This window comes from Cervus elaphus, chromosome 5 (assembly GCF_910594005.1).
Source record: "Cervus elaphus chromosome 5, mCerEla1.1, whole genome shotgun sequence".
NCBI classification, from domain to species: Eukaryota; Metazoa; Chordata; class Mammalia; order Artiodactyla; family Cervidae; genus Cervus; species Cervus elaphus.
Window position 1 is genome coordinate 27,496,260 of NC_057819.1, and position 24,438 is coordinate 27,520,697.

Here is a 24,438-nt window from a genome sequence, read left to right on the forward strand (position 1 = left end):
CACCAACATTGTCATCACCACTATCATTATCACCATCACCATCATCATCATTATCCCATTACACCATTAGCATCACTATCTCCATCACCATCATTATCATCATTACCATCACCGTCATCATCTCCACCTCCTCCACCAATCTACATACACATATGCGTGTGTACACACACAGAGAGAGACTCTCTTTTTCTTTCACCAAATTCATTTCTTTACCTCTGACCTCTTCAGAGCTCTTTCAATGTATCCAAGTGTTACTGGCTTATCCAAGTACTAGTTAGTGCAACTGGGTCAGAGCTGGTGGGGGGTGAGAACAATGGTGGGTGAAGGTGGGGTTGGAATCCTGTGTTAAGAATGCCCATCTTGCACAGCCCTAGGAAAGATGTGTTGGTGAAATTTGCTTACATGGTGCATCTCACTTAGGCTCCAAGTCTAGCTGTGGAAGGATATTCATTGCCATTGTTTTCTGTAATAGCTGTCAGGTACTGACTTGGCATCCAAGATTTCTTCAAGGAACCATCTAGTTTCTCGCCAGGCGTCCTCGTGTGAGTGACATCGTCTTTAAACCCTGCGTGGCAATCCCTGACGCACCGCTGTGATGTCCAGGGAAGACAGGGCGACCTGGAAGTCCAACTACTTCCTTAAGATCATCCAACTTCTGGATGATTATCCAAAATGCTTCATTGTGGGAGCAGACAACGTGGGCTCCAAGCAGATGCAGCAGATCCGCATGTCTCTCCGCGGGAAGGCGGTGGTGCTGATGGGCAAGAACACGATGATGCGCAAGGCCATCCGAGGGCATCTGGAAAACAACCCAGCTCTGGAGAAACTGTTGCCTCACATCCGGGGGAACGTGGGCTTCGTGTTCACCAAGGAGGACCTTACTGAGATCAGGGACATGCTGCTGGCCAACAGGGTGCCAGCTGCCGCCCGTGCTGGTGCCATAGCACCATGTGAAGTCACTGTGCCGGCCCAGAACACCGGTCTGGGGCCCGAGAAGACCTCCTTCTTCCAGGCTTTAGGCATCACCACCAAGATCTCCAGGGGCACCATTGAAATCCTGAGCGATGTGCAGCTGATTAAGACCGGAGACAAGGTGGGCGCCAGCGAAGCCACACTGCTGAACATGCTGAACATCTCCCCCTTCTCCTTCGGGCTGGTCATCCAGCAGGTGTTCGACAATGGCAGCATCTACAACCCTGAAGTGCTTGACATCACAGAGGAAACTCTGCATTCCCGCTTCCTGGAGGGTGTCCGCAATGTTGCCAGTGTATGCCTGCAGATTGGTTACCCGACTGTTGCATCTGTACCCCATTCTATCATCAATGGGTACAAGCGGGTCCTGGCTTTGTCTGTGGAGACTGATTACACCTTCCCACTTGCTGAAAAGGTCAAGGCCTTCTTGGCTGATCCATCCGCATTTGTGGCTGCTGCCCCCGTGGCTGCTGCCACCACTGCTGCCCCTGCCGCCGCCACCGCAGCCCCAGCCAAGGTCGAAGCAAAGGAGGAGTCGGAGGAGTCGGACGAGGATATGGGATTCGGTCTCTTTGACTGATCACCAGAAAGCAGCCAACCTGGCCAGCATTATTTGTGAAATGAGAAAATAAAGGCTTACTTCTCTTAAAAAAAAAAAAAAAAAAAAAGGAACCATCTATTCTCAATCCGCTGAGAGGTGAGGTAGACCCCACTTCCAGCTCCAAAACAGTCCAGGGCCCTCCAGCCAGTCAGTATATTCCATGCCCTTGGCCCAGGGGCTTGTTTGAAGGTGGATACTGAGCCCACGACAGGTCAGCACAACTCAATTCTTGGACTTGCTTGTGGAAGACTAGCTAATGGTGCTTTTTGCCCAGGAGGTTTGCACATCTGATGGGCTAAGGGTGAGGAGCAGCTGAGGATCATCTTCACAGCAACTGGGGAGCCTGGCTGAGAGTGAAGAATTCAACAGAGGAAGGCAGGGGACGGACATGGAGGGAGGCCCCAGGCCCCTACACCGAGTCACGCCTGAATCCACTCTCATGACCAATAAATCTGCTCTTATGCCGTTTTGACTTGGGTTTCTGTTACTTAAAATCAAAATAGCTTTAGGGGAGTTTCCCTGGTGGTCCAGTGGTTAAGAATCTGCCTTGCAGTGCAGGAGATGCGGGTTCAATCACTGGTCAGGGAACTAAGATTCTACACGCCAAAGTAAAACGAAGCCCCCGATCCACAACTACTGAGCCCAAGCACCACAACCAGAGAGAACAAGCACTGCAACAAAAGATCACGCAGCATGCACGAGGATTCCACAAGCCACAACTAAGACCTGGGGCAGCCAAATCAATCAATCAATCAATCAATATTTGTTTAAAAATCAAAATAGCCTTGAAATATTCTATTCCTTTCCTGCAAGATGTTTCTGGAAATGTTCCAGCCCAGCCTGGCTTCTGCAGGGTTCAAAGGTCACCTTATCCTCTCGGCTTCAAGTTCCTGTCCTAAGAAATGGGGCACATGTCCTTACCTTGATGAAAAGCACCAGCTGTCACCCAAGTTGTCTCTTCAGCCTCTGTAAGAGGTGGACATTCTGGGACCTGGGCACTGCCTTGCCCCCACCCACTGAGCTCTGGTTGGGGTTCCTGGGCAAAAGGGACAAACCAGCATGTTCTCCCGACCCTGGGCCCTGCCTCACCATGGGGGGGGGGGGTCTGTCCTCCAGGATTCTCAGCTAAGCCAACTATGCCCTCGGGGGGTGAGCACTGGTCCCTTGGGAGTTAAGGCTTGGAAAGCTTGGTGGCCTCCCAGACATGCTGACACAGCCCTAGAGGCAGCCATGGGAGTGAGATTATGGGACCATTTCAGTCCCTCTGCCCCAGGGAGTCATATACAAACCCAAGACCCCTGCCTCACATGCCAAGGAGCCCTCCCTGACCAAGCTATCTTCGTAAGATGGTCAGCCTCCCAGGTATGGTGTTTCTGTTGTTGTTTCTGGTCCCAGAAACAAATGTCAGATTTTCTCATCTGTAAAATGGGTGTTAAAAGTCTGAAGGTGAAAAGATGAGTGAGAGAGTTTGGACCTGCTTCCCACACACAGTTCACACACACTGGCCACGACAGAAATCGCTCGAGATGTACGAGTGCAAGACAAGAAGCAGGGGGATTTCACTGCAGAGCTCACTTCCTTTGAGGCTCTCAGTTGCCATAATAGATAAATAAGGTGGTGTGTGTGTGCAAAGTGGCTTCAGTCGTATCTGACTTTTTGCAACCCTATAGACTGTAGTCCACTAGGCTCCTCTGTCCAAGGGATTCTCCAGGCAAGAATGCTTAAGTGGGTTGCCATGCCCTCCTCCAGGGGATCTTCCCGACTCAGGGATTGAACCCATGTCTCTTAATGTCTCCTGCATTGGCAGGTGGATTTTTTACCACTGAGCCACCTGGGAAGCCCAGACAAGGTGGTGATTCCAGTAATTTCTTAAGTGAAACTGGCACCAAGAGATTGACTGACTTACAAGCACTGAAACTAATGAGAAGCAGATGTAAAAACAGTGTCGGTGCTCCAACTTTCCTGCTGCATCATGTGTCAGACTCCCTCAGACTCCTAGCTGCCTTGCCCCGAGTCTCCAAACTAAGAACCAAGGGTCCCCATCCCTCCCCTGACCCTGTCAAATGCCCAGGAATGCCCCCTCTCCTTCCTTTCTCCCTCCTCCATGTACCTCCCCATGGCCCCCAGGACTAGATTCTGTGTCCTTGCAGGAAAAAAGATCAGGGACAGTGACTGAACCAGTACCTTATGTTCCTTCCCAAAGAAACTCTTCCTCAAGCAGATGAATTTAAATCTCCACTCCTCCTGCCAGTATCCCCACGCCTAGCAGATCCAGAGCTGCTGCAGGTCCTGAGTGAGCGCAGGAGGGAAGAAGGAAGTGAGGCAGGAATAGAAATACAGAAACTGACATATGCAAGAAGTGGGCCCATGAGTGGGCTTGGGCCTCACTTAGACTTTGTGTTATTCTGATTATTATCCTTTCACGTTTTCTGGACCAGCCTAGAGAAAGAGAAGGAATTTCTGCAAACCGGCTTCTAAAGCTCGCTAGCCACAGTGAAAACAGGACTCCCAAAGAGTCATCATCAAGCAGCTCAGGCTCTGAAATGACTTTGCTAAGCTTCTCTCCCTCTCCAGGCAGCCATGAAAGTCCTCAATAACACAAACAAGTCTGCCTCCACCACTCCACTTGGAAATATTTGATCTATCGGCTTATCAGAGGGAACAGCTTCCCTTTGATGTGTGCCTCGAATGTTTTCCACAAAAACGTGACCAGATTTTTTCAGAACCTTTCACATGCCTCTGTTAGTCTAAAAAGGTGTAGAATGCTACTTAATAAGGGTTGAATGGTGAGAAATTTGGGGCAGGTCAGCTTGACATCTGGGGTTGAGAAGGGGCAGGAGGTGTGTCTAGCTCTGAGCATCTGTTCAGCTTGTGGCAAAGAAGAAACCCACAAATGGGCAGATAAGCAGCAGAAGGGGGAGGAGACTGCCTTCTCTCCTCTTCTACCTGGACACAGAGCTGAACTATGTTTCTCAGACTCCCCTGCTCCCAGGTGTAACTATGTGACTGAGTTCTGACCAATGATGTGTGAGCAGAGACGATGCGCTTCCCTTCCAGGCCTGGACCTGATCCTGGCTCTGTCCCACCTCTGTGTGAATGGAGAAGATTCAGAGGTCAGAGGACAGAGCTGGAGGACACAGGAGGGTCCTGGGTCACTCCATGACCGCTCAGGGTCAAGCCACACCTGCCAACACACACTGCCAACCTACACTGGATAATAACAGGAACATTTTTTTTTACCATTTTTTTTAATTGAAGTATAGTTGATATATAATGTGTTAGTTTCTGGTATACAGCTAAATGATTCAGTTATTTATATATATATAGACATGTAGGAGTTTCACAGGTGGTGCTAGTGGTAAAGAACCTATCTGCCAATGCAGGAGACATAAGAAATGCAGGTTTGATCCCCGGGTCAGGAAGATTCCCTGGATGAGGGCATGGCAACCCACTCCAGTATTCTTGCCTGGAGATTCCCATGGACAGAAGAGCCTGATGGGCTACAGCCCACAGGTTGCAGAGTCAGACACAACTGAAACAACTTTGCATGCATGCATGCACATATATATGTATTAATATATATACACATATATATATTCTTTTTCATATTCTTTTCCGTTATGGATATTGACTATATTTCCCAGTGCTATTCAGTATGACCTTGTTGTTTATCTACTTTATATACAGTAGTGTCTACTGCTAACCCCAAACTTACCCCTGCTCTAGCTCCTTTCTGCTTTGCTAACTATAAATCTGCTTTCTATGTCTACAGTCTGTTCTGTTTCTTAGATAAGCTCACTTGTGTCATGTTTTAGATTCCACGTATAAGTGATATCATAAAGTAATTTGCCTTTCTCTGTTTGACTTACTTCACTTAGTATAATAATCACTATTACTAGGTCCATCCATGTTGCTGCAAATGGCATTATTTCACTTTTCATGGCTGAGTAATATTCCACTGTATATAGAGAAACATGAGAGAGACATGAGCTTTTAATGCAGTAAATATTAAGCTTCTGAGAATTCATAGTGTAACTCTCCCAGCAGCTAGCGTGTTTTACATTTGCTGATGTGGTGCTCTGAGGCAATATTTGGTGGGTTGGTCAGAACTATACATATATATATATTCAGCTGTGCCAGGCCTCAGCTGTGGCACAGGGTATCATTGACTCTCATGGCAGCATGCGGGATCTTTAGTTGTGACATGCGAACTGTTAGTTGCAGCATGTGAAATCTAGTTCCCCTACCAAGGATTGAACCTGGGCTCCCTGCATTGGGAGCACAGAGTCCTAGCCACTGGACCACCAGGGAAGTTCCCGGTCAGGACTTTATCTGTGACAAATAACAGAAAACCCAAGTTGGAGGGGCTTGAGCAAAGTAAATGGAATTTATAAGCTCCTGTAACTGAGAAATGAGAGGCATGTGGGGTTCAGGCATGGCTTGATGAAGGATCCAAAAATAGCACAAGGAGCACACCTCTCCCAGCACAGCCCCTCTACACTGGCTCCAGTTTGGCCAAGCTCACCTCTGTGGGGCTGGAAGTGTCTGGCCAAGCCCAGCAGGGACTGTCATCCCAGAGACCTCTAGAGGGGTCACATATGCAGGTGGACACAACCTCTAATTGTCCAGGCTGAGGCACACTGATCCTTCAGCTCAGAGTCATCAATGGAGATGGGGCACAATCACTGGAGAATCCTGGGACAACTCTGATTGGTTTCAGGAAAGACCACGGTGCCCGAGCCAGCAGATGCAGGCACTGGGGAGGGTAGTGGGGCAGAGCGGATGTTGAATGCAAGAAAGCCCACCCACCTGCTTCCCTTGGGGACTCCCTCCATCCCACCAAATGGCCCCGGAGCAGCCTCCACTTCCACACATAACTCATGCAGATTGACCCAGCCTGGCATAAGTGCTCTCCTGAGGTTTTTATTCCACGGCAGAGGCATTGAGGGGGTGCGAGGGGCAGAGATCAGAGTGAGCCTCTAGACCCTGAGGGCACTGAGACTGGGGTTGTTAGCCTGTCCTCCCTGGGAGGGAGCCCCTTGTAGTGAAGGATCAGAGCTGAGAGCTGCACTGGGAGAGCCAGAGCCCTGCCATCTGTCCCTGCCTGGGTCCCCAAGGCAGCCTTCAACACATCCCTTCTTTGCCAAAGGTAGTTCAAGTCTATTTTTCACCACTCAAAGCCAAAGGAACCTGAAAACACAGATTTTACAGACATACTTCCTTCTCTATTGTGTGTGATGAAACTTCTGATTTACCTGAAGTCCTTTCAGTTAGTCTGTGACCTGAAGTGAGATCTACACACGCCCCGGGGGTGGACACCTGCATGCCATTTGGGGCCAAGCCATCCTCAAGAATTCCCGAAGCCTAGCCTCGCGATGCTGCCAAGGGTCTTCAGATCCCTCTCACCACCCTCCATCAACACCCTAAACCTGCTCCCTGTAAAAATAACAATGGGACCGAACCTTGACGCGAACCATTGACATTTCATCGGTGTTACATGTTCTCAATCTTACATAAAAGTAGCTTTAGAAAACAAACGTGTCTGGTCCCATTGGCCTCTAACATACAATGCCCATGTGATCTCCCCACATATTTAAAAGCAGACAGAGCCCCTGCACCCTACTGTCAACTGAAAAAATTCACAGCCTGTAAGTTGAGACTATGTTTTATTCAGCAGACAAAACTGAGGACACAAGCCCAGGACACAACCTCTCAGAAAATTCTGAAGAGGCAAGGGAGGGGCCAGGATATGTAAGAGTTTTTGCAACAAAGATCTGGTAGTGGGAACATCAAAAGAGTACTGTTAATTAAAGAAAACCAGATATCTCAAGTTAAGGGATTTAGCACTTTCCCATATATGGGAAGATGCAAAGTCTGGGCTCACTGAAATCATTCCTCTGATATGCACTTCAGCTATCTGAGGCCAGTATCCTGTGTTTTCTCATCCTGCATACCCTCAGGGTGCACCATCAGGGTGGAAACAGCTGTTGGCTGCTAGACGGGAGTCATCCTGCCTCCATCCTGAGTTCTCTCAGGGTTTACTGTTGGGGAGCCTGTAATGTGATGGCTTGATGGCTGCAGCATCATTTGTTTATTGATATGCAGGAAATATCTTTCATTTACCCTACGCTTTGGGTGCCCTGGAGCTACCAGATCTCTGAGGACTCTGTAACCATCTCAACTTTGATCACAGGAAAACTCGGTGAGCTGGAAGAAATTAGTGGGTCCACAGTCCCCACTCACCAAGCAACCCCTGAGTGGGTGGAATTTTGGAAACTTGGTGATCCTGCATGAACCTGCAGGTGGGAATCCAGCCAGGACCACTCCGTGGCTCACAGGCTCTCACTCAACCTCACTTCCTTCATAGGAAGAACCACCCGGCCCCAGGCACCCATATTTCATGTCCCCGAGGAGGCAGGAATGCTGGAGGTTGGACCTGAGTCTCATGGCCCTTCTCTGCCTCTGTTGGACTCTTGGGGAGACATTCGGAGAAGAAGAAGGAGAAGAGAGGTGGGAGCTCCCCAGGCACCGCAGAGAGTGACTCAGGAGCCTTCTGTTCAGTGGGGAATGTTCCAACTTCCGAGGGAGCCAGTCCCACCAATTCAGCCCCGCCATCTGGAATGTTCTGTCTCAGATCCATTGGTGTTTACTTTCTAAAACTTTGCATTCCTGGGGTCTGAGATTGGGAGCAACTGTGTGTGGAAAATACGCGCTTCCTTTCATATGTTCCCGTGACACATAACAGCTTGCTTTCAGTCCTTTAAAAACACAAACCAAAAAAAGAAGAAAAGAAACAAAGAAAAGCCTTCATCAAACACTCTCCCCACAGAGGAGGAACCCTGCGGATTCTAGAACAGAAAGGGTGCTGAGAGGTGACGACAAGTATGACTCTGAGGTACCAGGTTGGTGCAGAGGAAGGTAACAGGTGAGGGTCAGGTCAAGGGCCTTTTGAACAGGGTGAGCAGGGTCCAGACTGGCAAGACCCACCCTGGGAATTCCACAAAGCAGCCTGGGACATCAGACTGGGGTGGGGGAGGTGGGGAAGCTGCAGAATCAGAGGAGGGTGCGGGGCCTCAGCTCCAGTCTGACCCTTTGGCCCCACATGCTGTTCAGGCTGTTGCTGGTGAGTAGAAGAAACCCCACTTGATCTCACTTAGTTGGATGCAGTATGTATTACTTCATGAACTCTAACTTGAAGAAGGATGGAGCGAACCTTGGGTGATGGAAACCAGAGTTGTGGGTCCTGCCAAGCCCCTCTCCATCTCATACCCTGGGTTCTCTGACTTCCTCTGCCAACTTTCTCCTATCCCTGATTCCTTCATGTCAAACCCCTAAACTCACACTCCACAAGACTGGATCTCTATGGCAAAGTCTGAGAGCAGTTCATTCTCCAAATCTCTCATCTGGGTCCCCTACCTAGTGACAGAACCCAGATAAAAACTACATTTCCCAGCCTCCCTTGCAGCAAAGTGTGGTCACATGACACATCCTGGCCAATCAGCTGTGACAGAGTGATGCCGGCTCTCCCAGGCAGTTGTCCAACAGGAAGTCCTCTCTTCCCAGGTGGGAGATGCACTTGGTGGAAAACCATCCTTAGAACAGCACAGGTGGAGACAGAGAAGACACATCTAACAAAGGGAGACAATATTTGGCCTTCACAGGTCTTGGACAAATCATGGCTGACCTGAGAACAGCCCATGGATCACAGGTAAACCAGAGAACAGTAATCTTGGCATCAGCTGTCCCCCAGGTTGTGACAGCCCAGAGTTCAGGGACCCTGAAGGCTTGGCATGGAACACAGGTCCCACCCAGCTATCCCCTCTGCCTGAGCCATGTCCAGCCGCTAGTGTCTTCTCTCCAGACCAAACCTTCACTTCCTGAGCTGACCTCTCTGCGGCCCTGCTTCCCACGGGGTGATGATATGGGTCCATGGGAACCTGTCAAGTTCTGTCTCCATCCTCTCAGGTAACCCAGTAACCTGCTTCATGAGAAAGCACCCGTGTTTGTTTAGTGGGTGCTGAGGGAGTGATGGATCGCTGGGTAATCCAGGCAGGAGGTCCCCCAGGTGTGGCCACTGGATGAAGGGCCTTCCCAAGCTCACGCCTCCACTTCCCCCTTATCTGCAAAGTCACTCCAGTCCCGCTGATTCTGCCATCACATCTTCTGGAAAGCCATCCCTGTGGATGGAGAAGCAGCAGTGGTCCTATGAGCCCAGTGTTCTCAAGAGTGTACCTTGAGGTTCAGCTGAGTATATCTCCCACTCTCCAGGCTCCCCTACCCCTCTGTCCTCATGGGACTTCTTGTCCACATGTTTGCTTCTGGCTCCAACAGTCCCAGTAGCCCCCACTGCTTTGAGGATAATATTCATGTCCTTGCTATTGTCCCCAAGAGGCCGGGGGTCCAGGCCTGCTGCCCCTCACCTCGTCTTGTTGCCACCCAAAATCTTGGCCTTCTCTGTCCACCAAAGCTGAATGAAAAATATGGAGACAGGGTTTGGGGAAAATAGAAAGGTGGCTTTTATTCTTAGCTAGTGGAGAGGGGAACACAGTAGGCTCATGCCTCAAGAACTGTGCCCCCACTCCATGAGGAGTCTAGGGGGTTATATAAGGCAAGGGCTCACAGTCAGGAGTCAGTGATGAGGAACAAAGGTGATAGGATCTTGATTTCTTCCTCTTGCATTGTTTCAAAGACAGTCATAAACTGGCTCCAGTAACCCAGTCATTGAGTCTGGCAGTTCGGTGGCTCTGCAGCCTTCTTTCTGATATGTAACTACACGGAGAAGGGTGTTGTAAGGGTAAACACCAGATAGGGGATGTATTTAGCATAGAGTCAAAGGAAAAAATGTGAATTGTATCTCCTGCCAAGTTAGGGGGCAGAAAAGCAAACTTAGTTACAGAATGCATAGTTAGGAGCAGGTTTTTCTAGTGGTCATGTATGCATGTGAGAGTTGAACTATAAAGAAAGCTGAGTGCCAAAGAATTGATGCTTTTGAACTGTGGTGTTGGAGAAGACTCTTGAGAGTCCCTTGGACTGCAAGGAGATCCAACCAGTCCATCCTAAAGGAGATAAGTCCTGAGTGTTCATTGGAAGGACTGATGCTGAAGCTGAAACTCCAATACTTTGGCCGCCTCATGAGAAGAGTTGACTCGTTGGAAAAGACCCTGATCCTGGGAGGGATTGGGGGCAGGTGGAGAAGGGGACGACAGAGGATGAGATGGCTGGATGGCATCACCGACTCGATGGGCATGGGTTTGAGTAAACTCCAGGAGTTTGTGATGGACAGGGAGACCTGGCGTGCTGCGATTCATGGGTTCACAAAGAGTCGGTCACAACTGAGCAACTGAACTGAACTGAAAGTTTAAAAAAACAAACTAGGAATATTCAGGCCTGCTCACTGTTCTCTTTACCTTCTTTGTTCTTAGGAAAGGGAAAGAGAAAAACTCTTTCCTCTTTTTTCCTTTTCAGTGCAGCAATCTTGCACCTCTTCCCCCTTCTCAATGTGCTCTAACTGCCAGGTCCTCTCCTGCCTCAGGGCCTTTGCACTAGCTGTTCCCTCTGCTCCTTCTGCTTCCCTTCCATCAGCTTAACTGCTGCTCATCTTTCAGATCTTAGCCTCCCTCCCAGCATGTCAGGATTTCCTGTTTTTCTCTCTAGTCCTATGTGCTTTCCTTCAGAGCATTTAGCAAAGAGTATAGAAATGTAATCATGTGCTTATTCGATTTGCATCTGTCTCTCCTGCTACAGTGGAAGGCCACTTGAACATCCCCACCCACCACTGTGTCTTCAAAATACAAATGTTTGTTGAATAAATGGAAGATGGAAGGTCACACACAGGCCACGTGGACGTAGATGACACAGACAGGCTCCCTGTGGTTTCCTCCATGGGGTCTGATCTCCAAACAAGGGATTCACTCCCAAATCAGACAAATTGTCGGAGTGGGCATGTTATCCTTCCTGAAGCTTCCATCTGTGATCTTGACACTGTGTTGGATATACAATCATTTTTAATTCAACCCAAATTGCCCATATGGAAGAGCCAAGAAGCTTGGCTTCAAGGAAGGATTCATCAGACAAATGTATCCTTTTATGTCACCTAGGACAAAGCAGTTTAATTGTTTCCATTATCTTTGAGCTTTTATTACCCTGGTTATTGATCTTCCCTTTTAATGAAGCCCATAATTAAGCAACTAGGAGGCTATGCTTGGTCTTAATGAGTTTGCTGTCAGGCTCGGCTCTGCCAAGGAGCCCCCATAGCCATGAAGGAGAATCACCTTCTCCTCCCATCTCTTGACCTCTTCTGTTCCTTGACTACAAGAAGGGCAAAGGTAAGGGGGCCCAAGGACTTTCCTGGGGACATTGTCATTAGTAGTATAAGCAGGAGCCCTCAGCCAACACACAGAAAGGGCTGGTCCCACCCTGTTGGGACCAAAGCATCAGGAAGGAGGAGAAACAGGGGTAGCGGTAGATATAGACTCTTCCCACCTCTGGTGTCTGGCAGTTGGAGCAGGAAGCCCTGTTTCCAGCAGAGAGAAGTGGCAGTGATGACCATCTACCAGTGCAGAAAACAGAAAATGACACATCGTCCCTTTGTTTCCAGCTAACCATCCATCAGGCACCTGACCTCATTCCTTCTGTGACAGACACCTGTGTTTCACCGTCTTAGAATTCAGTGCCCCTCCTGAGGGTGCCAGCAGCACAGCTTCCTGGGGAGAGTCACCCCCAGCTCTCAATACCCAGGCTGTGAGTGAGGTCAGCCTCACTATCTGCTCCCAGGATTGGCTCCTGGCCAAGCCACACATTCCACCCCTTGGCCCAGGGATTGGTTCAAGAAAGAGGACACAACCCAGTCAGGCAAGGTCAGATGCATCCGTAGGATCTTTGCCGCAGCTATTAAGAAAGACCTCCAGAGGCCACCTCATGGAGAGAGCCTGCCTAAGGATGAAGCCAAACCCAGAGAGGACAGAACTGGGGAGAGAAGACTCCTGACAGCGTGATTTCAGTGCCTGGATAAAGCGATGCCTGACGCTCCACCTGTCCTTCAGTTACAGGAATCTTCAGTTACATGAGCCATCTGGGACTGGATCCCAGTTCAGCTGAACTGAGTCTCTGCCCATTCGGATTGACATATGATTCACTGTGGTCACAGGAAGTCTGTTGCATCTCTCTGGAGGCTTTCCCAGCTGCCACAAACCACAGTGGTAGTGGGGGGTGGGAGGTCAGTTCAAAGGAGCAAGCCCTGTTTCCAAATGCTGGCCAGCCAGAGAGCTCAGGTGGGATAGGGCCTAGTGCCACCAGGTGGCGCTGTTCAACGTTAGTCCTGCGCAGTTCTGTGGATGCTGCTGGGTGCTGGTCCAGGCCCACAGAGGCTCTGGGCTCTGTACTGTGGTCCAGACAGTTGGCCCCAAGCCATGATGCCATGCTAGTTTGGAAGGAAGCTAAGGAGATTCCCACTCCTGCCACCAAGTATGCTGGAAGGAGCCCTGTCCCTTGTTATCCAAGCTCCCAGTCCCCCCTGACTCCCCCACCTGAGGCCTCCTTGGGAGTTGCTGCATAACTAACAAACTACTTAATGGCATACAGTGATAGCAACCATCTATTTTGTTCACAAACATGCATTTGGGCTTGGATTGGTAGGGAGGGCTCATCTCTGTCCCACAGGGCGTCAGCTGGATGGCTTGGCATGACCTGGGAGATTGGTGAGCTGGAGCTGGCTGTTGGCTGGGGCCTCAGTTTGAACAGCTTGGGCTTCCTCACTGTGTGAAGGTAAGTGTTCTGAGACCATGTGCCTCAGAGACAAGCCTCACCTTTATCACCTAGCCCCAGGAGCCATGTGACATCACTTCTACCTAGGGAGGAGGCCAAAACCCCACCTCTCAATGGCAGCAATGGACAATGGGAGTGCTGTTTGTGTCCTTCAGAAAAATAGGGTGGAGTCCTACCCCAGTCAAGGCTGCATATTGTCACCCTGCTTATTTAACTTCTATGCAGAGTACGTCATGAGAAACGCTGGGCTGGGTGAAGCACAAGCTGGAATCAAGATTACCAGGAGAAATATGAATAACCTCAGATATGCAAATGACACCACCCTTATGGCAGAAAGCAAAGAGAAACTAAAGAGCCTCTTGATGAAAGTGAAAGAGGAGAGTGAAAAGGCTGACTTAAAACTCAACATTCAAAAAACAAAGATCATAGCATCAGGTCCCATCACTTCATGGCAAATAGATGGGGAAAGAATGGAAGTAGTGACAGACTTTATTTTCTTGAGCTCCAAAATCACTGCAGATAGTGACTGTAGCCATGAAATTAAAAGATGCTTTCTCCTTAGAAGAAAAGCTATGACAAACCTAGACAGCATATTAAAGACATCACTTTGTTAACAAAGGTCCGTATAGTCAAAGCTATGGTTTTTCCAATAGTCATGTATGGATGTGAGAGTTGGATCATAAAGAAGGCTGAGCACCGAAGAACTGATGCTTTTGAACTGTGGTGTTGGAAAAGACACTTGAGAGTCCCCTGGACTGCAAGGAGATCAAACCTGTCAACCCTAAAGGAAATCAGTCCTGAATATTCATTGGAAGGACTGATCCTGAAGCTGAAGCTACAATACTTTGGCCACCTTATGCGAAGAGCTAACTCATTAGAAAAGACCCTGATGCTGGGAAAGATTGAGGGCAGGAGAAGGGGACGACAGAGGGTGAGATGGTTGGATGGCATCACCGACTCAATGGACATGAGTTTGAGCAAGCTCCAGGAGATGGTGCAGGACAGGGAAGCCTGGCGTGCGGCAGTCCATGGGGTCGCAAAGAGTCGGACACAACTGAGTGACTGAACAACAGCAACCTACCCTAGTAGGTCATGGGGACAACCATGTGTGCACACAGGGAGAAGACGGCTGTCTACACACCAAGGAGAGAGACCTCAGGAGGCAGAGGCCCTGCAGACACTTCGATGTCAGACTTCCAGCCTCCAAAATTGAGAGAGACTCCCAATGTAGGTTGTTTAAGCCACTCAGTCTGTAGCGCTTTGTTACTGCAGCCACAGAGGTTGATCCAAGGATATACATTGCAGCCACCTATGAAAATACCTCCCACCAGAGGGGGTGTGATAGCCTTGAGTATTAGAGAAAGGGGACTGGGATGACCCAGAAGGATGGGATGGGGAGGGAGGAGGGAGGGGGATTCAGGATGGCGAACACATGTAAATCCATGGTTGAGTCATGTCAATGGCATGAATGGCAAAAAACCACCACAATATTGTAAAGTAATTAGTCTCCAGCTAATAAAAATAAAGGAAAAAAATTAAAAAATAAAAAAAATATCTATTCCCTTTGATCCAGTAAAAAAAAAAAAAGAGGGGGGTGGGCAGAGCAGGAAAAACCAACATATACAAGATATACAAGGCATGGCTGTGCCCAGGGAGCTCAGGGTCTGGGGGCAGGATGGGGAAGGGGATGCACTTTGGCTGGTGGGGAAGCAGTGGCAAAAACAGTGACGTCACCAGGTCCGACCCCTGATTGGTTCACCTTGCACATTTGTCCAGCAAGATGCATTTGCTGTCACGTGCTCCCTCTACACCTTCTCATTCAAGTTTCCCAAAACAGGTTATCTTGGCAAATTGCTAAAGAGATTCCAAGTCCGAAAAATGGGCCCGGCAGTACATGTTCTCCTAGAACCACCCTCATCACTCCCACGCACATGCTTCCTTGAGATTCCAGGCTCTGAGTATCTGTCGCCGCTTCCCTGGAGGCGGTGCTGTCCTGCCCACCCTCAAGCCTTGGGAGCCCGCACACTCACAGCCCCATCAAAACCAGAGGCCACCTCAGTGAGTCCTCCCTGCAACACGAGGGCTTGCTCCAAGTGATCATTTGCCCAAGGTGATCGTTCTGGCCACCTGAAAAGGGAAGAGCTCCTATTGCAAATGGGATGTGGCACTCAGCCAGGTGCCCAGGCGATGTGCACGTGAAGGCCGCCCACGGGACCAGGAGAACAGAATGCTTGGCCAGATCTGGGGATGGGTGGTGGGGGTGGGCAGGTCTGGCAGTTCCACAAAGTCCAGACCTGGGAAACACCTCCAGAAGGTCCCACAGGATGGCGCTGAGAAGCGCTGCTCCACCCCCTCCTCAACCCAGCACAGTACCCGCATGCACTCCTGGTGCCTCCCAGAAGAGCTTCTCAGGAGTCTGGGACTCCCTGCAGTAAGAGATGGTGCATCTAAGTCGCTACTGCAAATTGCAAGGCAAGTACATGATTACTTCCCTCCTCAAATTATGGGTAATTACACCTGGACTAAGTGTAATAATTACAGACAAAGCGCTGTTGATGCAACTGTCAGGTACGATGTTTACTCAGCAAACCCGGCCCTGCCTTGGAGAATGAACAGGCATATTGGAGCAGCAGAAGAGAAGAATAAAATTACATCTGAAATATTTCTGTTCTCCACCTCTGCCCAAGAGAGAACAGGCTGTGACATCTCTCTGTTCGGCAGGGCTGGCTTGCTCTGCCTGGCGACTGCTTCCTGATGAGTGAGCAGGCGGGTGGGCCATGAGATGGGCTCCCCTTCCACCCCGGGTTCCAGTTACCCCAGCAGAAGTGGAAGCCGCAGAACCACCAGGAGAGGGCTGACTGGGTCCCAAGCTGGCAATACTTTCAACTCCTCAGATCTTGCTTCCAGGGCCATCCCAGCCTCAGGGCACATCTTCTGTCCCTGCTAACCCCACCTCCACCCCCACGGGGGTCTCACTCCTTCAGTTCTGCACAGAGCAATGACTCCAGGTTCAAGCTTGGATCAGCCAGACTGAAATCTAATCCTGGGTAGCCAGATGGGCCTGGGCTCACATAGTCTACATCTCAGTGCCTCAATTTCCTCTCTTGTGAACTGAGCACAACCTTCCTTGTGGGTTTATTATTATTATTCATTTTGTTTGCTCTGGGTTGTCATTGCTGCAAGAGGGCTTTCTCTAGTTGCGGTGAGTGGGGACTACTCTTTGTTGTGGTGCGCAGGCTTCTCATTGCGGTGGCTTCTCTTATTGTGGAGCACAGGCTCTAAGCGCTCGGGCTTCAATATTGCAACATGCAGGCTGAGTAGTTGTGGCATGCGGGGTCCAGTAGTTGTGGCTCAAGGGCTCTAGAAGCAAGCGGAATCTTCCCAGACCAGGGATGGAACCCGTGGCCCCTGCATTGGCAGGCAGATTCTTATTCACTGTACCACCAGGCAAGTCCCCTCATGGAGTTTTATGAGGATTAAATAAACAGAGTTAGCACTGGTCCAGGCAGTGAAATGAAACTCTTCTGTATGACGCTATGAAGGCAGAGACATGACACCATGCTTTTGTCAAAATCTATAGAATGTACAGGGTTTTCCTGGTGGCTCGGTGGTAAAGAATTCACCTGCCCATGCAAGAGACACAGGTTCAATCCCTGGGTTGGGAAGATCCCCCGGAAAAGGAAATGGCAACTCACTCTGGTATTCTTGCCTGGAAAATTCCACAGACAGAGGAGCCTGGTGGGCCACAGTCCATGGGGTCACAAAGAGTCAAACACAACTGAGCAACTAATACTTTCACTTCACTTTCATAGAACGTACAGCACAAGGTGAACCCTAGTATGGACTACAGACTTTAGTTAATAATCCTGTATTTGTTCATTAGTTGTAACTGGTGTACCCACTAAAGTAAGATGTTAATAAGAAGAGAAATTGTGGGGAGGGGCTACGTGGGAACTCTGTACTTTCCCCTCATCTTTCTGTAAACCTAAAGCTGCTCTAAGAAATAAAGTCTATTAACTTTTTCTAATGAACCAAAAAATATCCATTTCACTTTTTCCTATTGTTCCTCTCATGCTGGCCTCCCGACTTCATGCCTAATGCCCCCTCTCCACCTGGCCCCTTTCAATGGAAAACTTGGTTTCATGGTCTGATCCAGCCTGATACAGTTTCTCCCCAAAGTATGTGTGGCAACAGCAGCCAGTTGTCCACCTAGATCCACTCTCCCTCTCCTAATAGAATCCCAGTTTGGTCTGGGGGGCAGCGGAACAGCTTTAGAAAACTACATTTCCCAGGTGCCCTTGCAGTGAGGCAAGGCCATGCGGTAGAGTTTGGGCCAATGAGTAGAGATCTCCTGGGTATTTCTGGAAAAGCTTTTCTTTCTGACTTGATGTGTCCATCCCCTTTTCCTTCTTCCTGTTTTGAATGTAGACATAATGCTTGGAAGTGCAGCAGCCATTTTGTAGCCATGAGGTGAAAAAAAACACACACACTAATTATGGTGGAGAAGGAAGTGAAGCTGAGTTCTCAGTGACATCCTCAAGCAGTTGTTCGAGCCCTACACTACTTTTATGCCCCTATTTGCTTAATCAAGTTTCTGTTAGGTGCAGTGGAACACAATCCCAATTGCTATGTGCTGCCTGTGAGACTAGCCCCCTCAGCCCCCATGGCACACAGGCAGGTGACCCTACACTAACATGTGAAACAGATCACCAGTCCAGGTTGGATGCATGAGACAGGGGGCTCAGGGCTGGTGCTCTGGGATGACCCAGAGGGATGGGATGGGGAGGGAGGTGGGAGGGGGTTAGGATGAGGAACACATGTACACCCATGGATGATCCATGTCAATGTATGGCAAAACCACTACAATATCGTAAAGTAATCCCAGGCCTTTACCAGTGACCAGGTTAGTGCCAAGGAAATCTGATGACACAGGCTTCCAACCAAATAAGAAGTGCCAAGTAATCAGGACTCAACACAAGAGAAAGACAGGCTTTCTCTGGTGGGAGATCTCTCTAGAGCTGGGGCACAAGCAAGCATTGAGGTGGCCCTCGAGGGGCCTCAGCCAGCATGAGAAGGGGGGAAGCTGCTCAGTCCAGCTTGACCCAGAAACTCTCCTGCTCAGCCTCGGGGACAAATAGACCTGAGGAGCCAGGCCACCACCTCCAGGTCATTGAGAAGGTGGCAGGCAGAGCTGGGGAGGGTTTTCCTCTGAGAGCAGCACAGATGCCGGCAGCCTAGGCACCACAGGACAGGTCCCTGTCTCGAGCAGCGCAGTGAAGAGGGAGATGCTCCCGTGGGTGCCAAGGATATGCTCATGGTGCCAGCAGATAGGCATCAGCCCCATTTCCTCTTCATTTGCATAATTCAAACAAAAGGAACTTTGCATTTTTTCTGAACATTTGTGCATCTCAGCTCCCCCCACTCCGCCGCTGCTGGGCCCAGAAGCCCAACAACATCACGGGTTCTCAGCACAGACTTCTCACTTTCCTTCTCAGATGAAACCTCTTATTTCAGAGCAGCTCAGGGAGGTCAGGGAGGGGGAGGGCAGAGGGGGGCCTTGACCTTGAGGTTTTGAGGCCAGTTCTGCAAAAATGACTTCAAGAAACTGCGCCTGCCTTTGAACCAGTCATGAGATGAGGACTCCCACATTCTTCCTGAAGCCACCAGGGGGTGGAGAAGGGGCCGTCCAAGGTTGTTCGTCAGTGGCACCAGGATGCTCCTTCTGCCCCACGGGAGGGCCCAGCCTCACACCAGCTATGAGCAGAGGCCGTCCATGGCAGTGTGCATGCTCCCGGGGGGTGCTGATGTGGGTGGAAGCACCAGCCTCTGTGGGCCAGCAGAGCACAGAGCAGGGGCTCAAGGAGGCAAAATTCTGCCTCCAGTTCCACCACTGGCTCACCATGAGGCCCTGGACAACAGGCTTCTCTTCCCTGAAGTTCAGGTTCTCATATTAAAATGGTGTACGTGGGACTTCCCTAGCGGCGTGGTGGTTAAGACTATGCCTTCCAATGCAGAGGATATGGTTTCGATCCCTAGCCAGGGAGCTAAGACTTCACATGCCTTGTGGCCAAAAAAATCAAAACATAAAACAGAAACAATATTGTAACAAATTCAATAAAGACTTTAAAAATGGTCCACATCAATTAAAAAGTCTTAAAAAATAAGAAAAATATTTTTAAAATAAATAAAACTATACAGGTATCATCAGCAGGGCTTGTTCAGTCATTATAAATGGCAGTCACACCCAACTGAACGTGGCTTAAATCAGAAAAGAGAATATATTGGTACATGTGGCCAAATGGGGTGTCATGAACTTCAGGCACGTCTTGATCCAGGTGCCCCACCAATGTCATGGAGACCAAGTCTCTCCTGACTCTGATTCCACTGCACTGGCTCTATGTTCCTCCCACCTCTCCCCTCCTGGTGACCAGATGCCACCAGCAGTGTCCAAGCCCTTGGGACAGAAGAAGCCTCTGATGGAGAGCTCTGATTGGTTCAGACTGGGTCACATGGCTTTCCCTGAACCAATTGGTCAGAGGAAGCTGAAGCTCTGATTGGCCAGGCTGGATCACATGCTCACCTGTGGGTTCAGGGATGATGTCACCTGAAACACTGGGCTGGAAGAGGGAGATAAGGGGCCCTCACAGGAGATCCAGGGTGCTGTTAGCAGAAGAGGCAATGCTGGGCACTGGTCTCCTCATCGCTGACCCTTTGTGACTTGATGGACATGATGCCCTCAGTCTTGAAGACCACAGCTGGCAGCTCTCCAAGGTATTATGGGCACAAATGCCTGCCCAGGTGAGTGAAGCTGACCCTGGCAGCCCCCTCTAGGCTGCCAGTCTCAGATGCCTGTGCAGTGACCACAGGGGAGGGAAGGGCAGCCTCACAGGCCGTTAGACCGCAGGAGCTCTTGAAAAAGTTGGGCTTGAGGGTCATAAGCCCAGATGTGCTGGGCAGGTAAGGGAAGCTCCAGGGAGCAGGCAACTATGCTCAGTGGGTTTACCAGGCACCCAGAGTGTGTCATGCCTCCACCTGATAGGTGCTCAATAAATAGCTGTTGGGTGAATGAGTGAGTGAGTAGAAAAGACTGAGGTGGGGGAAAGCCAGCACAGATATTATGAATGGCAACTCTGCCCAGACTGGTGGCAGGGCATATGGAGTAGTACTGGGGACTGTGGCAAAGTGGAGGACACCTGCCCCCCAAAAGGCAATAGCCCCCACTTAGCCGCCGCCAGCCCTAACCATACTTCAACGTTGTTAGAATGCTGGCTTTTAAAGAAAACCAGAAACCCGGGTTTTTATGAAAAATCTGAGATTTTTAAATACTTTTCTAACACACTATAGAGATAGGAAAAAGAAAAACATGTCCTGTGACCCAGATGGGACCCATGCTAGACATTTTGTAACCTCTGATCTGGTCCAACCGGTGTTCCAGACAAATAAAATGAGAGCTGAACTACCTTCCTCTAACCCAGCCCAGACAGGTGGGCTCTGCGGGATCGTTCCAACCTCTGGGGGGAGACCAGAGTGTCTCCAGCCCCAGCCTGGGGGTCCATTCCAAAACCTTGACACCCAAAGCAGTTATGGCTGAAGAAGGAATTTGCAAATGAGTCTCCAGGGGTCCAGGGAAAGTGTCCGGCAAGGCCTGAAATCCCCTGGTAGGTATGCCTTGTTCAGCTGTGGGCAGCCAAAGCCTTGCCTGTAAAGAAGAGAATTTTCATTTTATTCACACCATCCCTGAAAATGGAGAAGAATGAAGCTCTCACGGACTCCTCTGATGAGGCCAGTGTCTGCTCAGTAGGAAAGTGGACAAGGTAATATGCCTTCAAGTTAGGAATCCTTAACTCTGGACTGTGTGTAAAATTCCACACAAGATGTTCTCTGTCCCTGGACCCATCAGAATTCTCTCAGCTGGAACAGAAAACCAACTGAAAAGCCCCTAAAGAATGAGGGATTAATTATCTCTTATCCAAGCACTGTAAAAGCCGGCTGGTTGTGGGCGGGTCCATCTGTGTGGCTTAATGAAGATTTCTCGGGACTGCACAGCCTCCTCCAAGTTCCAGGCAGCCCATCCTCATGTGTTAGCATCTAAAATCCTCCAAGTGTGAGTCGCTAAAATGTGTCTGACTCTTTACAACCCCATGGACTGTAGCCCGTCAGCCTCCCCTGTGCATGGAATTCTCCCAGCAAGATTACTGGAGTGGGTTGCCATTCCCTTCTCCAGGGGATCTTTCCAAACCAGGGATCAAACCCAGGTCTCCTGCATTGCAGGCAGATTCTTTAACCTCTGAGCCACCAGGGAAGCCTCCAAGAGGCCAGTCTTTTCCTTGTGTCCTTTTTAAGAGTGCAGTCAATTTCCCAGCAGCTCCTGGCAGACTCTCCCTGAGTCCCATTGGCACCGTGGCCTCTTGGGTCGCTTCCAGGCTCTCCAATCCCGGCATGGCCAGCTGAACTGTAGGACTGGCTGCATCCGCTGAAGACCAGGCTGGTGTGGCACCACCTCCCCCAAGCGCACTGCTGCTGCCCAAAGCCTGAGCAAAACTAGGGCTTGCTTAGCCAGGGGGAAGGTTGCCTGGCAACCAACAGTGTCAGCCACCTTTTCGCCAACTGCTGTTGCTTTGGTTGGACACTGCCTTCAAGGCGCAAGGCCAGGCCGGGGGCAGCATGGCGGCCCCACCAGGAGGGTGGGTGGCCACTCCCAATGAAGCCTTCCTGGGCACCCAGGGCCCAAGCCCATCCAGCCTGGTGCCACTACCACTCACTCTTTCTGTCCCAAAGAGCAGAACCTCCACAAGATCCTGAGATGGACCCCTGGAGACGGCTTCCATCGTCCCTGATTGCCAGCATACCCGCCTCTGCAGCCAAGCAGAGTGAGGCCAGGGCCAGGGCCCCATCCAAACACAGAGGGCTGTCCTGCTGGGTTACCCTGGTCTGCCCAGGAACAGGTCGAAGTGGAGAAAGAGGAGAGTTGCATTCAGTAAATACCTACTGGGCAGGTGCACACACACACACACACACAACACATACACACTTGTGCACATGACACCATGCAGGGCCCTGTGGGGCTCCTGGGCACAAGACCTTTCTGTGTCCCCCATTTTTTTCATTTAATTTAATTTATTTGTTTGTTTTTGGCTGAGCTGGGTCTTCGTTGCTGCATGCCAGGTTTCTCTAGGTGCAGTAAGGAGGGGCTGCTCTCTAGCTGCCGTGAGCAGGCTTCTCATTGAGGTGGCTTCTCTTGCTGCAGAGCTCAGGCTCTTTGGCAAGCAGGCTTCAGTAGTTGCAGCTCCCGGGCTCTAGAGCACAGGCTCAGTAGTTGTGGCACATGGCCTCGCGGCCTGTGGGATCTTCCTGGACTAGGGATCTAACCCGAGTCTCTTTCATTGGCAGGCAGATTCTTTACCTCTGAGCCAACAGGGAAGCCCTCCCCCATTTCTTTGATTATAGGAAACAGCCTTCATTCACCCTCCATGACCTTCCCTGAGTTCCAATGTGCAGATTCAAGCAGTTGTTAACTGGGGAAGGGAGGGGATGCAAGACCCAGGGGAAACAAACTATCAAGTGCAGCCTCGGGGCAAGGTCCTACTTCCCCATCAACAGATGCACACAACGGTGTCTCTGAGCTATTTTGCAGATATTGAAACCCCCTCCAGGTGGGGGGATGCTGCCCACAAGCATATAGACTCCACACCAGTTAAACCTGAAGGTTGATGTTGTTGACTCCTACCCTACTTACCTCACCACCAACCCATTGGAAAAATGTCCAAGAGCTGATCACACCCTCTTTTACTATAAAACTTGTCACTATCATCTCCAAGTGGGGACACAGGTTTTGAGGGCATTAGCCCGCTGTGGCCCCCTTTGCCTGGCAAAGCAGTAAAGCTATTCTTTTCTACTTCACCCAAAACTCTGTCTCGGAGATTTGATTCGGCCCCGGTGTACAGAGAAGCTACTGAGTTTTCAGCATCACACACACATGTGCACACACACACACATAAACCTGTGCACATACCCACACACTCACATGTGCAGATGCACACACACAGTACACATACCCCGCCCTCACCTTTGGATCCAGTCCCACAAAAGAAACAGCTAATTTATGTTTCCAGCTATAATTACATTTCTGAATGCATTAGCGTGACTGTTCCACAAAGGCATGACTCATCATGTGGCAAACGGAGATGAAATTCGTGATTGCAGTTGAGCCAGTGCTGGGAATCTCAATTTTTATTTTACTTGAAATTCAACACCAAATAATAACAGCGCCACTTGGATGGAACACATTTCCACATTCAATTAAAAGAGAAGCGATCCTTCTTAGCGGAACCCCTGAGGCAGTAGGCGCGGAGGTTGCAAAGCGGAGAGATGGTGAGGGAAGGGGCCCAGGTTCGCCTGTCAGGAAGAAATCTTTGAGGATGGGAGAGGGTGGGCATCGGGAGGGGAGCACAGGCGTGTGGCCATGGTCGAGTGTTGGTTGGGACAGGTTTCTGGGGGCAACCATGTCCACCAGCTGGCTTTTCAATGCCTCCCACTAGCCCAAGAAACAAAAGGCAGGCCTCAGGGATGCTGTCCCCAGGAGGAAGCCAAGAGCACGGGCCGTGGCTCCCTGAGAGTCAGCTCCCGGAGTCATGGTCACTGGTCCCTAGGGCTCACCACCCTAGGTGGTGGGGGAGGGCTGGGGGGTGAGGGGTGGTGGGCTCGCGGCCCACTGGGACCTGCCCTCCCACCATGCTCTTCTCTCCCCTCTCACTGGGTCCCCTCTGGTCCCCTCTAGCCTTGTGGGGATGACAGGACCGGACTTGTCAAGGTGAGTCTTACCTAAACCCTTCCCAGACAGAGTAGACAAAACTGTGCAGGGGTGTGGAATTTCAGCAATGCCAGCACAAGGATGTGCCCACCTCCCACGTGGGGCTGGCCGGTGCTTCAGGGGGTCTTTATGTGCCTGCTCCACCCTTGGGTTTGGCTGCTCGGCACTGACCATCCCAGTTTTGGTGGTGTGGTTTAGTCGATAAGTCGTGTCCAACTCTTGCAACCCCATGGACAGTAGCCTGCCAGGTTCCTTCATCCATGGGATTATCCACGCAAGAATACTGAAGTGG

The 24,438-nt window shown here is 50.2% G+C and overlaps 1 protein-coding gene across 1 annotated transcript; it reads left to right on the forward strand.

Moving 5' to 3' along the window:
- The first annotated feature begins 516 nt into the window (after positions 1-516).
- On the forward strand, positions 517-1,647 carry LOC122694024 (60S acidic ribosomal protein P0-like). The gene has a single exon (XM_043902161.1). The coding sequence runs from the start codon at positions 596-598 to the stop codon at positions 1,550-1,552; it is 957 nt and encodes a 318-aa protein (XP_043758096.1). The 5' UTR covers positions 517-595; the 3' UTR covers positions 1,553-1,647.
- Positions 1,648-24,438: the final 22,791 nt, after the last annotated feature.